The 14193-nt window shown below is 42.4% G+C and overlaps 1 protein-coding gene across 1 annotated transcript in view; it reads left to right on the top strand.

Annotated features, from left to right (window-relative positions):
• Positions 1-14193, top strand: part of LOC308121772 (vacuole membrane protein 1-like) — a 59332-nt gene that overhangs the window by 43057 nt on the left and 2082 nt on the right. Inside the window, exon 10 of the mRNA XM_080483235.1 lies at positions 13903-14005. Coding sequence (XP_080339361.1) covers positions 13903-14005 — 103 coding nt within the window. The remainder of the gene's footprint in view (positions 1-13902; positions 14006-14193) is intronic.

Below are 14193 nucleotides of genomic sequence, written 5' to 3'. Positions count from 1 at the left end.
TAAATTTCCATTTCCAAATCTCAGACTCTCTAACAGTTTGGTGGAAAAATCTGTCGTGTCCTGCAGCGGCTGCTCACTCAAAATACTGTTTTTGTAATTACTCCAGAAAAGGCATGTCAGACAGTTCATAACTTGATGAATTGGTTCATCTTTTCTTTTTCTTTTTTTTTCTTTTCCGAAACAGATTTGCGCATCTCTGCTCAATGATTTTCTGGATTTTTTTCTCTCTGTCGTACAAAGAATCTTAAACCTGGAGGAAAATAGTGTCGATTTTTTATTTATTTATTTTTTTTTTACTTTTTCTTTCTTTGAACTAGTACAAAGTCACAATAAAACCATCCTCCAATGCCTGTTGGGCTGATGGCGGCGGCTGATAAGCAGGTCGGATGGAGCTGTGTCTGATCAGACTTGCTGGATCTCCTGCCTCCTGTGACTAATGTACAGATGTCTCCTCTTCAAGTCCAGCCGTGCGTGTACAGTCATTGTTTAAGTCGGGAAAGAATTCTGCAAGCTCACAGCAAGCCAGGCTTTGATCACCATCTGAAGCAGTTGGATGTCAAGAGTTCTCATGCTGGTATTTATTTTACACCCGTCAGGACTTTTTACCTGGTGTCACCCACAAAACTGCACACTTTGGGTTGTTTTTTTTCTTTTTTCCATGAATCATGAAGATTAAAAAAAACGAAACAATTTTTTTTTTTATAAATAACAGGTTATTAAAACTCAAAAGAAAATGTATTTTTTAACTTCTGCTGCTTCTTTAGTAAGTATGTGTTGAGTCAGCTTTGAGTCTTTGTGTATTTAATTTTTCATGCGCCCTTCCATCAGGCATGTGACCATATGTGGTAACTTTCACATTTTCTCTAAACTCACCATAATATGGACACCATAGTCCCAAAATCTAAGCACATACTAACTAAACATGCAAAATGTAGGTACTTTTTCGCTATCTATTTTGCATTTGTACCCAAAGAAAGTCAATTGCAGTCGGGCATGCCATGCCACGTGGCATTTGAGAGTCACACTGATTCAGCAGACTACAAACACAAACATGTAATAGTAGGATTGTACCATATTCAGCCCATCTAATTTACTGACTCTCCATTAGAACAATTTAGTGACATGGAAATGTCTCAAAAAGTAATCTTGAACAAAACTAACACGGTTTTAGAGCCTTACATTGCAGGAAACTCCACAATTTAATAAATTCAAATCCATTTAATTTATTTTTTATTAGTCATGTGTTCGACAGTTGATGAATAATTAATTATTATATCATTAAAACATCTCCTAAAGCAGATATGGGCATTTTGTGGATGAGTAATTACACGTATTTGAGCTCAGAATCAATTGCAGTCGTTCCTCCGACATTTTAAATTAAAATGCATTGCCAGGTGGAACTTTTCTAGAGCATAAATGATCAAATATAATATGATTCTGGTCAGTTCTGATCATATGTAATGGCAGTAAAATATATTTAGTTTTTTTTCATTCACTGTACCCTTACACTTTTCTTTAATTCATAATATATCATTTTTTCAGTGTCTATGAAGTGTTTTTTTTTATCATTCTAATTCAGTTTTCCAGTTGCCATGAAGACCAACAGAAAGGACTCATTCTGGCTTACTTATATATTTTAGTTTTTGTTCCCCAGTGATTGATGAGCCCTTTTCCTGTCAAACAGATAAAGAAATTATATTAAATGACGTCAGATTTTCTTCAGTTCAAAGAACAAACTTTTGAATTGAACATTTTTGCGATTGTGATGACCCTACATGGGCTTCACACACCGGGCACGGCCCAGCTCCTGGGCAGCAGATTCATCTCTTTCCTGTGCCCAGTCATCCTTGTCCTCCTCTCTCTTATCTCGTCTGGGCCTTCATGAGCCAGCAAGATGGTGATATACAGCAGTGGGGGGAAGAAATAAAAACTGAAGATCCCCCCCCCCCCCTCCTCTCTGCATGCAGTAATGGAACGGGGAGCTTTCCTGTGTTTGACATTCTGTCTGGGTCTCCAGTCTCCTTGTTTGATCCTCCTCCTGTGAGTCGCCCCAGTTCGTGCCAGCAGACGTTCACTCGTGATGATACTGCATGTGAAAAAGGAAAAACGGGAGAAGTCTTCTCTAATTGCGAGAGGAGTCGTGGTGATGAGGGCCGTCGGAGTGCTGGTGATTCAGCCTCTGGAGGATTTCTTTGGTTTTCATCGGTTCAACTCGTCGTGCAATCTACCACTTAATATTCTCTGTATAGGAATAAAATTCGAGTTTGATGTCAGTAGAAGTATCTTTCCAATTTTTTCTGTAATTTACTTCAGTCAGATGCAAGTTCACTTCGAGATTTGTGATATTAGAATAAAGGAGCTCCCGTTATAAACTAATATAATTAGTATATAATAGCTGATGATCCTGGATCAGCTCTGCGCAGCTTGTTGGGAGTTTCTCGTTAGATGCTGACAGTTAATTTGGGAGAATTAATAATGCAGGGTTTATTTAGTGTTTGTACACATTCAATTTTTTTGGGACCGCAGTCTTGACACTGTAAATCAGGGGTGTCAAACACATTTTAGTTCAGGGGCCACATACGGCCCAGTTTTATCTCCAGGGTGTCGAACCGGTACAATGGTGCCACAATAACCTTTGAATTTAAACATTTAATTTTCTTCCATTGTGGATATAAATGATGGAAATGTAGGTGTTTTCTCAAAATCAAACAATTAATGCCAAAATGGCTACAATCTGAACACGAAGCCTTTATGTTCGACACCCAAGCTGTAAAGAGTAATAATTCATCATAGTAATTCATATTCCAACCTAAATTAGGTATTTTTCTTTTGAAGGCTACACAGAGTTGTATCTTCACACTTAAAAGTCTGACTTTGAGTTTACAAGTCTGTCTCTATGTGCTGTCCTGCCTTCGTCCATAGTGATTTTGATTTTTGATCAGGAAAATATAGAAGATAGATTGATGTTTAGTTTTTTTGGGGCTAACAACATCTTGTCTGATAGGTTATGACCATCGAGCTCGACACCTGCTGTTTAAGTCAAACTTGTTGATTCCAGATTAATATCATCCATGGAGATTATAAAGTCGTGGTTTTGTAGAGTGGGTCTTTGCGCTCAGTTAAACACTGTTACTCCCTCATTCATCGATGAGCCTGCCCGTCAATCAGACTGCAGCTGCAGTGTTGTTTAATTCAACCTCGTTTGGCACAGAAAGACATATTTTCTTTGTTTTTGTTTTTTTTGTTTCATTTTTCTTTTTAAATTTCAATCTTGACCGCACAGTTCTTTGTGCACATACACTGTCCAATAGATCATACAGCATCAAATTTAATTAAATACCATTTTTTAAACAAACAAAGCTTGACACAGCGAGGACAGTGTGACGGCGTGACGGTCCTGCATTCAGGACGGAGCTCTCGTCTGTGGTTTCTGACCACGCAGAGGATTTTCTTTCTGTCAGTCCGGGGGTCGGAGTTGTCTTCACTTGTGTGAAGTGGCTTCATCAGCAATTTGTTCCAAATATTGGGGAAAGATTTTCAGGAGTTCAAAGTGGAGCCGATCACTATTTGGGGTCTACGAGTTATTTGTGAAGCCATCAGCAGCATGCATACTTTTGGTTTTGACTCATTTTCTGTTCTTTCTTGGGAAGGGTGGGGGGGGGGGGGGTAGTGTGTGTGTGTGTGTGTGTGTGTGTGTGTGTGTGTGTGTGTGTGTGTGTGTGTGTGTGTGTGTGTGTGTGTGTGTGTGTGTAGAATTCTGTATAGTGAAACGGGTCTCAGTCTGGTTGTCTTTTTTGTTTCCTACCCTCTTTTTTTTTTTTACTTATTCATAACTGTGGGAAAATAGGAAAGAGAAGTTGCAAATATTCTCATTTTCACATAGAAATCTAAAAATGCTTTATTTTCTACTACTGTTACTCAATAAAATATCACCTAATCACAATTATTTTGATTCTTCTTATCTTCCATGGTTTGAGCGTGTGCTGGTTGCCTGTTGCTCCTCTCAGGTAGGCTGTGGTTTGCTTGTGGTCTCACTGGAGCGTTAGTGGGCTGATGGTGAATCGTCTGAAATACACCCGGCTGTGGTCAGTGATCTCTCGCTGAAGAGCTGGGATGGGACAAAGTTTGATGATCTATTCTAAGAGTATGTTCTTCCTTCAGCACATCATTTTAAAATGCTCTTCTCAATAATCAATCATCATGATTGAGTCCTCTCCTCCCTTGTATTGTTTAAACTGAGGTAATCCTTCACAGCCCTCTCGGGGAGGGAGTCATTGACATGCAGAGAGGAATCAGGGCCTGAAAAGGTTCCCCAGTGGAGACCGCTGTGCTGGGACCGTGGAGGGATACCTGGTGGGCTTCCATGAGAATGCACCCATTTCCATGAGAGTGTCTCTCTCAGGTGGAAGTCAATTACCAGAACAATCAGCCTGCAGATGGCTGCTCCTGCTGCACGAGGCCGTCAGCAGAGATCACAGCAGGAACGGAAGGTCAGCAGGTCAGCCTGTGGCGTTATGAGCCGGTTCAGTGGATCATAGCAGAACTATGCATTTCACAGTCTGCATTTACATCAACTGCAGTATCATATTATCCTCAAAGATCGAATTCCAAAGCAAAATGGATTTTTTAAGGTGTTTATTCTGGTTTGTTTGATGCCAAATATGTTTTAGTTTTTTTAAATGCTGAATACAAATTTGCAATTTCCAACCTTCCCAAGATAAATTGATGGTTAAAAAAATAAAAGTTGTCCTTCTCCAATTACAGAAAATTATGAAAATATGCAAAACATTTGCTTCACAGTTCTTGAAATACCACATCTCGGTTTATTTACTCTTAGTCCCAGACTGATGCTCAAAACATCAAATGTACCACCGTCACTGCAGATATAAACCTATAATGCATGTGACAGTAGCTCAGTTTATACTCTTATGCCCAATTCATCTTCTTTGCATGTCACATTCAAAGAAATGTTTTTGAACTCGAAGGTGTAAAGGATCTGACAAACAGGATTACACAATGTTTGACAAGAAATCCAGTGAACAATTGATCTCATGCGAAAACTTTTTGAGGCCAAAAATTGCAAAGTAATTATGCTATCGGTCAAATCACAATATTTTTGCCTCCCGTCTTTAGAAAATCTCAAATACATTTTCTCACTAACGTCCTTGGTATCAAATTTTCCAATATAGGAAGTACTTGAATGAGCATGATATGAAGGCTTAAAAACAGGCTGTGGTTCTGATAGAAATGCAGCTTCTATAAAGTTGCTATACATGCGTTCCAAAAGTAGTCCAGTTAATTTAATAAGTGGTCTTCTTGACTGTAAATTTATAAGTTGGGTTGCTGGAGAAGTGAAATTGCTGACAAGCATGCAAATCAAACTATTCTTGGTTTTCACAGTAATTCAGTTTTTTTTTATCATTAGTTTGTGAGTGAGTGCGTAAAAGTAATGAACTGCAGGAGTTTGAGGTGACAAAGGGTCTGTTACCACTTGTTTCCACTGAATTTAACCCATTTGATCGCACACTATAGGCTCATATGGAAACTGGGTTTGTGTGGTTTCAGACTGAATGTGATGTTTGAGCTAAAAGGATGTATGAACGTCTACCGGCAAGAAGGGAATTTTTTATTTTTTTTTTAGCTCTCTGTCTCACAGCTCCTGCCTGTGTGACGTTGAGTGCAGCCAGTTGGGGCAATCAGTTTCCTCAATCCATCAATCATTTATGTGTAATAAACAAAACAGCCAACAGTAAAAAGGTTTTTTTCTTTCCAGTTTGTTTAAGTATGGCAAAGTGTAACTCCTTGTACCTTTGTCACATTACTACCCCTATAAATAGCCGTCTTTGAGCCGCATGAGCAAAGTCTTCCTGTTAACCCAACCTGCAGGAAGGGAGTATTTTCGATCCTATTAGTCACTGGGCGCCCCGGTCACCTGAGAAGCACCCTGACAAAGATGCCATTGATCCATCCTTCCATTCGCCTACCCCACTCACCCAAACACAGTTGGGACGGGTTCAGAGGTGAACGGGGCAAGGCGGCGCAAGTGAGGGACGGCATGGCGGGTCACGGCCGCCTCTAGTTTAATATGGCGTCATTAAGTTTAACGCCAGGCACAGTGGGGCATCCGCCTTCTCATCTCCGCCACTTCTGTCCTGATTAGCTCGGAAACACAGAGGCAGTGAGAGTCCATGAGAGGATTGACGCTGAGCCAGAAAGATCTTACTACGGCCATTTAGAATAATATTAAGTCGCTCAAGAAGACTTATTGCTCAGGTTGTGTGCCTGTTTCTGTGGTTAATAGCACAGTCAGAGCCCGAGAAGGAGCACACAAAGATCTGAGTGTAATTGTAGCTTTTCCTAAGTAAGACAGTGTGTGTGTGTGTGTGTGTGTGTGTGTGTGTGTGTGTGTGTGTGTGTGTGTGTGTGTGTGTGTGTGTGTGTGTGTGTGTGTGTGTGTGTGTGTGAAAGCGAGGAAGACACAAAAAGAGGGAGAGGTCAGACGTGTGTGTTCCAGGCCTGGTGTCATATTATGTTCCTCTCAGGACTTCCTGCTTTATTCATCCCCGATTCATTTGTTTTGGTCTCGATTCTCACACTCGGTGCCACACCACACATGCTGCTCGCTCATCAAATCATCTCTGCGCATGCTGGGCCAGCGAAGCTGCCATGTATTTATTCGTGGGGATGCCAAATGTCCTGTGCGTGTTGTTTTAGGAAACAGTTCACCATTGATTCTTTTTTTTCTTTTTTTGGTCGGGGGGGGGGGCAGCTCATTTATCAGGGGAGCACAGCGTGACCTCAAGCTCTTAATCAGCATCTTCCACTGAAGTGTATTGTTTTGTAAATCCCATAAACACGGTAATGCGCACTGTAATTTCAGCAGTTGTCATGAACGTGTGTGTGCGTGTGTGTGCGTGTGTGTGTGTGTGTGTGTGTGTGTGTGTGTGTGTGTGTGTGTGTGTGTGTGTGTGTGTGTGTGTGTGTGTGTGTGTGTGTGTGTGTGTGTGTGTGTGTGTGTGTGTGTTTTCTGTGAGACGAGTCATCCCAGACAGACCCTGACTCAGAGGCCAGCCGGGCAGACGTCCGGACCCCTCTCGCCTGTCGCTCCCCGCCCTGCATCCATCTCACCTCAGTCAGAACGGACATGATGTTCTGCTGCATGTAACACACGGCGTTTCATTGTCCAAAACTTTTTAAAATACAACTACCGTCTGTGTTTTAATCCCAGACGTATCAATCATTCGCCCTGTTTTCTTCAGTGCCCTGAACGTATTTATCGCAATTTCTTGATCTTAAATCAGATTCGTGCTAAATTGATGTTCCTACTTTTTAGTTTTTCAGTTCGTTTTTTTTTTTTTTTTCATTCCAGTGTATTATATTTAAAACATGTCAACATTGAATTCTTTCACCTCTCCCTGCTTCTATCTTGTACCAAACAGAAAAAATAATTGGTCTCACAGTTTAAGTCTTGTAGCTTCGCTTAAAAAGAAAAAAAAACCCTCACTGCAACTTGCAGAGTTGAAACGGAAGCTATAGAGTAGCTTGTGGCTTTTAACAGGTATGTAGTAACCCATGTGGTTGTCTGAGACGCATATCCCGGTGTCTGTGACACACCGCACAGAGTCTATACGGTCCCACAGTGAGCCCCTTCCACCTCGCCGCTCGGTGGTTCACCTCCTGTGTTAGATTTGAGACATACGTCTCATTTATGGGACGGTGGGGCTTCAAAACAGTCTCAGGTTCTCATTTATTCCATATGTCATGAACCTTTCAACCTCTGACCTCCTCTTTCTTTGGCGGGTTTCAGTTGAACGTGGCGACGTGCATCCAGGGAACCACGTCTTGTATGTTTCACTGTTTTGTGGGTTCGGGGCTGATGAAGTGTCACTTCAAGTGAAACCCAGTACGTGTGGTTACTGCCGGGTCATTTTGTTCCTTTGAAGCATCCCACTGTGGGAAAAAGGTGACTATTGCTCCAATGCATCAGCAGATCCCTCTTAAACATGACATCACAGGATGAAAGAAGACACACACACACCTCTTCTTTTTTCTCCTCTACATTTGCCTCCTCTTCTATTTCTGGCCTCCCTGTTGCTGCCGCTACAAGTAGCGGCAGCAACTTGTCCGGATGTGTCCGCAGCCACACGTGACTCGCCGGACAACCCTCGCCCTCTGCCAGTGTCAGGGTCCAGGCCCGGTTACCCAGTGACCCAGCAACGCCTCCCTACCTCCGCTCCACGCCGAGGGGGTCGGAGTGGGCCTGCTGACCTGAGTGTCGGTACAGATCTCAGGGCTGTTTTATGTGGTTGTCTGGGAAGTGAGAGGAATAATAGACTGCTATAATTGGTGCCCCCTGATTTCCTGGCAGCTCTGCGGGTACCCAAGAGGATAGCATGTGTCCGTGTGTGTGTGTGTGTGTGTGTGTGTGTTGTAAGTGTGTGTGTGTGTGGTGTGTGCGTGCTGGCTGACACAGATGGCTATGGAGCAGGGATGTGATAAACACCCTGGGCAGGGGGATCTCCGTCCAGGAGTGGGCTCCATGCTTTAGTGGTGAAGTCATTGGGAAAAAGCCTGGTCGAACTGGAGGAGGAACAGACACGCACCCACAGGCAAACACAGATATTGCCTTACAACATTTGCACGTGAATCACAGTTTTCCTTACCCTGAAGTAAAACACACACACTCGCACGCACACACACACACACCTCCCCTGATTCCACTATTTCAATTTCCAGCTCGGGTTTGGAGCAGTAGCAAGTCATCAAAGCAGGAATAAAATTGAAAGCTTCTGTCGGGTGTTTTGCGCCGCGGTTTTGGACGAGGTCAGAGTTGGAGTACCACAGGGTCAGAGCACCATCTCTCCACGCTGTCGGCGCTGTTATGTTAGGTGTGAACTATGGCCCTGCACAGGGTTGGGTAACACTAGCGATTGCCTAAGCCAGTTGTTGTGATGATGTCGTAACCCATTGGACCTGGCCAGGGTTTGGCTGTCATGTGAGCCCTTGTTCTCTATCTACGCCCCCCCCCCCCCCCAAAAAACCACCACCATCCTGCTGAGGCATCAGGGCACGTGTGTGTGTGTGTGTGTGTGTGTGTGTGTGTGTGTGTGTGTGTGTGTGTGTGTGTGTGTGTGTGTGTGTGTGTGTGTGTGTGTGTGTGTGTGTGTGTGTGTGTGTGTGTTGCATCTGACTGATTGTTTGTGGGATTTCATTAGCATTGAGAACAAGAAAAAAAAATTGTCTTTTTAAAAGCGTCTATTCAAGTGGCATTGGAGGTGGCGGCGTACAGAAGGGTCAGCGGCGTCAGAGGTCACATCTGACTCATGGCCTGTGGAATTTGATTTTTTTTTTTTTACAGAATGAACACAGGACGTCTAAACATGCCCCGCTCTCCATGAAGAGCAGCAGGAAATGATAGTGCATTAAAAGAATGAGATACTGAGATGTGCAAATGAAATAAGCGGCTCTAATCAGGATACAGGAAGCTGACAGATCTGGGGGTTTTTCCTCCTTATTCACTGATCGTACTGAAGCCCTTTTATTTCCTATTTTTTTTTTGTCTGATTATTGATCAAGTTTGACTTTGCTCCAGGGTCAAGCATGGCACAGTTTTAAAGCTTTATTCAAAATGACAGGGGCAACAATGGACTTTCAACATATGAATGAATGGCTTGGTTTTGGAACTATAATCAAATTTAGGATGCTTTTTTTTTTTCTTTTTTTTTTAACCTGCCCTGGATCTACACAAACAAACAGTTTATCTTGTTATCTTTGTTAACAATATGAGGCAGAAGACTGTCACCAGGAATCTGAATGTTTTAACTTCGAAAATATATTAAAAGATCAAAACCTTTTGTAAAACATCTCATCATTCCATTATACGTGTGTGTGTGTGTGTGTGTGTGCGCGCGTGTGTGTGTGTGTGTGTGTGTCTGTGTGTGTGTGTGTGTGTGTGTGTGTGTGTGTGTGTGTGTGTGTGTGTGTGTGTGTGTGTGTGTGTGTGTGTGTGTCATATAAAAAAGAATGACGCTCTCATCTAAAGTGGACTTTGATCATAAAATATAATAAAGTGGCAGATTTTCTCCAAATGCACTGATAAAGTTGTCCGTCTGTCCTTCTGTGGTTACAGTTTGGTTGCAGTGACGCGCTGTACGGCCGCACTGAGAATTATTTGGAAAAATGGAAAAAGTGATTATTTGAGTGGCATTTCAGGAGAGCAGAGGTGGCGCCCTGGTTCCTCTTCTATCGCTGCATTATCACACCAGTTCACCTGCACATATATTCACCCCGGTGCTTTATAAAGCTTTGAAACTCTACTTGGAAGAAGTGATATTTCTCATTTTCAAAAAAACAGAAGAGTCATATACCTTGAAATATAAACCCGCTAGAACAAAGTGTGCAGCCTTTTACTCTCCTCTTCTCAAATTCTTCACATTCTTCCAAAAAAATTTAAAAAAAAAAGCTCCTCATGAAGTCAAATATTAATATTTTTACCTGCAGGTTTCACCGTGACACTTTTGTCTGATGTCAGTGTGACGTGAGGCAATTACACACAAAATTAACAAATTAAAAGTCTCCTCCTTCATCTGCTTTATATCAATTCTTGTGGCTACATTTTTATTTGTGTTGAAAATCTATTGATTTATTCGGTTTATTAACTAACAGGATTTTCTTCTCCTGACTATCTGCATTCAGGAGGATTTAAGCTCGTTGGTTAATCCATAAATTATCACCCCCGCTGCTTCTGGTGTAGAACATGTGCTGCTATATAAAACATATTTATTGTGTGGATGATTAGTAACATATATACACATATGCTAAAAAAATCTTTTTTTATAACCCAAATAATTGAAAGCTTTTTTTTTTTTCTATTTTCCTGCACAACTTCTGGAAGTAATTTAATCAATTGCAGAACAGCAGTTATAAAGTTTGATAGGATCCACACATGCAGAGTTTTATGGTTCGAAAGCCACCTACATTTTAAGACTTTTCATTACTGTTATTATTATTCTTTTTAACTGCGCCATATTTCTTTCTCTTGAGGAGAAACAAAGCGAAAAACTCTGGTTTTTATAGATCTGTTTACACCTGATAGTAAATTTAACATCTATATTTCTGGATGCAGTCAAATAAAAAGAGGATTTTTAATAAGAAATACACAAAACAGTTCCTTTTTTTTTTTTGTTTGTTTTTTCTCAGTAAAAACGTGGTTGGTTCTTTTCTTTGAAAGTGAGAAAATCTAGTGAACAAAAGCTACAAACTTAGTGGAAGTGAAAGCATTTAGAGTTCTTTTTTAGTAGATTAAATATCACTCAGCTTAAGAGAAAGTTTAGCATTCGTAGCCACGTCAGAACTACATTTAAAGACGTCGAGCTTTAGAGACATGTATCCTATTTTTGTCATAAATAAGCCTTGAGATTTCACAAAAACTTCACGGGTGTAAAAAAAAATATATATATATAATTTTCTGCTTTCTGTCAAATAGTTTTGCTCCAACAGATTTACTTTCTTGTCCTTCGAGGCCATAAAGAACAGAAAGACACAAGTGAGGAGAATTATTTCACTCTCTCAGTTGAAGCAGATGATTTTTCACAAAGTAGTTACAGTTTGTTCCTCAGTTGTAAATATTTCAGGCTCATTGTTTGCCAAATTACATGTTATTACTGGTATAAATCTTTTCTTTTCTCTTTTACTCTCCTTCGGCTGCTCAAACGCACAAAGAAACTCACAAGATTTTCAGATTTACACATTTACTGAACTTTTTTTTTTTTTTTTTTTTTTTTTTTACAAGAGTATTACAAAGTTTTTAAGCACATGTGACGGAGAGCACACAGAAAGTTAACTTTAGCTGCTCACACACACACACACACACACACACACACACACACACACACACAGGTACTGACGGGTAAATCATGAACACACTTACAGTAAAGGATTCTCAAATCCATCAAACTCAGTGAAAGTGAAAATATGTCCCCCAAAAAAGAGAAAAGGCAAAGCCATCAGGTGTTTAAGGGAAGGATCAGGAGCCAGTCCCGACTGTGTGGCATTAAATTCTTGATTTAGACTGCTAGCTTTGAGCGTCTTTGTTGGTGGATTTGCCCCGGCTCATGACTCAGTATTGCTCATCATGTAGGAGATGATTCGCCCGCCATTTCTCAAAAGCTCTTTCTCCCCTTCTTTGTTCCTGCCTGTTTACTTTTTATCTGACGAACTTGGGTATTCCTCCGTAACTTTCCTCTCTTTGACTACAAACTCGTATTTTGTTGTTGTTGTCTTTCTTTCCTCGTGTAAGTTGCGTTTTTGTTTGTGAGTGTGAGCGTGTTGGGAATATTTTTGAAGTTGGGGGGATGGGAAAGGAGAGGCTTTTGTTTCCCTCCAAAAAAAAAAAAAAAAAAAGATCTGAGCTTGCTTTTTGACACATTTTGTCCTTTTTCTATTGTGTAATTTAAATCCATCTGTTAGACTTCCTGTCTGCTTTATGCCCGTTCACACGTAGGGTATCCATTACCTGTAATAAAGTTAATCATTACTAAAAAGGCTTCCTTGTTGTAAACTCAATCATTTAACACACGACCTGCTGCCCCCCCCCCCCCTACATAACATAGGTGTATGTGTGTACAGTATCCGTGGGTGAGGGACGGAAATGACTTGCCTCCTTCAGAGAAAGTTATCAGCTATAAACTCAACCGTATGTGACACGGCCGCCCACGCAAAAAACCTGCCGGCGGATCTTTTGATGTGCCTCGGCGCTTTCCACGATGGCCCCACAACGCCAACAGAAGACGTTAGAAGAAGTGGAACGTGAGCGGGGCTTTGAAGACAATAACTCGGGGGGATGTAATTGACTGCGTGGAGCCGCAAAAAGAGAAAGAAGTGGCCGTCTTTAGTATGTATTTGTTCAGTGATTAATCACTAACTCCTGCCCAGGGATGGGCCGCTGATTCGCTATTCGAGAGCAATCTCACATCTTTGTGTGTGTGTGTGTGTGTGTGTGTGTGTGTGTGTGTGTGTGTGTGTGTGTGTGTGTGTGTGTGTGTGTTTGTTGGGGGGGGTGGGGGGGGGGGGGTTGTTCGGTAGTATGCTTGTAGTTGGTGGCTAAATCTTGTAAAGGGTTTCCTAATATGGGCTGTCTTAAGAGTGCCCTCCCCCCTGTGGGCCATCCCCCAGGTCTCAGCCAGTGATGACACTCGGGTACGACTCACTTCCTCATTAATTGGCTGAAACCAGTTCTTACAGGAACCGCCTGTGATAAATGTGAGAGTTCTGAGAAGTCATTCATTTCTCCCCGCTGCAGCGGCGGAGGAGGCACTGCAGGGGAGTTGAACGGGTTCACCGTGTGAGTGCGAGCGAGCGAGCGAGCGAGGGAGAGGAAGCTGAGTGTGTGTGTTGAGCGAGAGAGAGAGAGAGAGGAGAGGAGAGGAGAGCGGGAGAATGTGGGTGACTACTGCTGCCGCAGCTGCCGTATGAGGACCGGCCAACTTTATATCTCCTGGTTTTTCTTTTTTTTTTGTCTCTTTTTCATTTTTCTTTCTTTCTTTTTTCTTTTTTTTTTTTTAAAAACAGCGATATTTTCTGTTGCGCTGTGTGTTTATGTGTGTGTGTGAGGGGGAGAGGAGGAGGAGGAGGAGGATGAGCAGTGGCGGGATCGCTCGCTCTCTCTCCCGTCTTTCTCTCTTCTCGGGAGAGAGGAAGCAGGCGAGACCGACACTGTACAGGAGATAGGACAGCATGCCTCCCTTTGTTGCTGCCCTTGGGCTGGTGAGTAACAATGATGTGACGTGATTTGTGCCCCCCCCCACCCCCCACCCCACCCCCATCCCCACCTCACTCCCATCCAACCCCACCACCCCTCCCTCCCTCCACATCCCCCCTCTCTCTCTCTGTTGGTGGAAACAGAGCTGTTCCACTGCTGGGTGCGGCACTGCAGAAGCCCTTCAGGGAGTACTTGGAGGCCCAGAAGGCCAAGCTGCACCATCACACCGGAGAGGGGATCCCAACTGTAAGTACAGGGGGCCTCAGCAGCCCCCGGCTCGCCGCCTCTATTCATTCACGTGTGCGCGCCAAGAGAAGAATGCGGCCCCCTTACTTTTGCCTCTTTTACTCCTTCTCCCTCCACTTTTTTTTTTCTTCTTCCTCCCGTGTGTCTTTCTTCTCTTCATCTGAGCTTTCCTTTATACCTGACCCCAT

This window comes from Lipophrys pholis, assembly GCF_963383615.2.
Source record: "Lipophrys pholis genome assembly, chromosome: 16".
Lineage (NCBI taxonomy): Eukaryota > Metazoa > Chordata > Actinopteri > Blenniiformes > Blenniidae > Lipophrys > Lipophrys pholis.
This window is presented reverse-complemented; position numbering and strand designations above follow the sequence as displayed.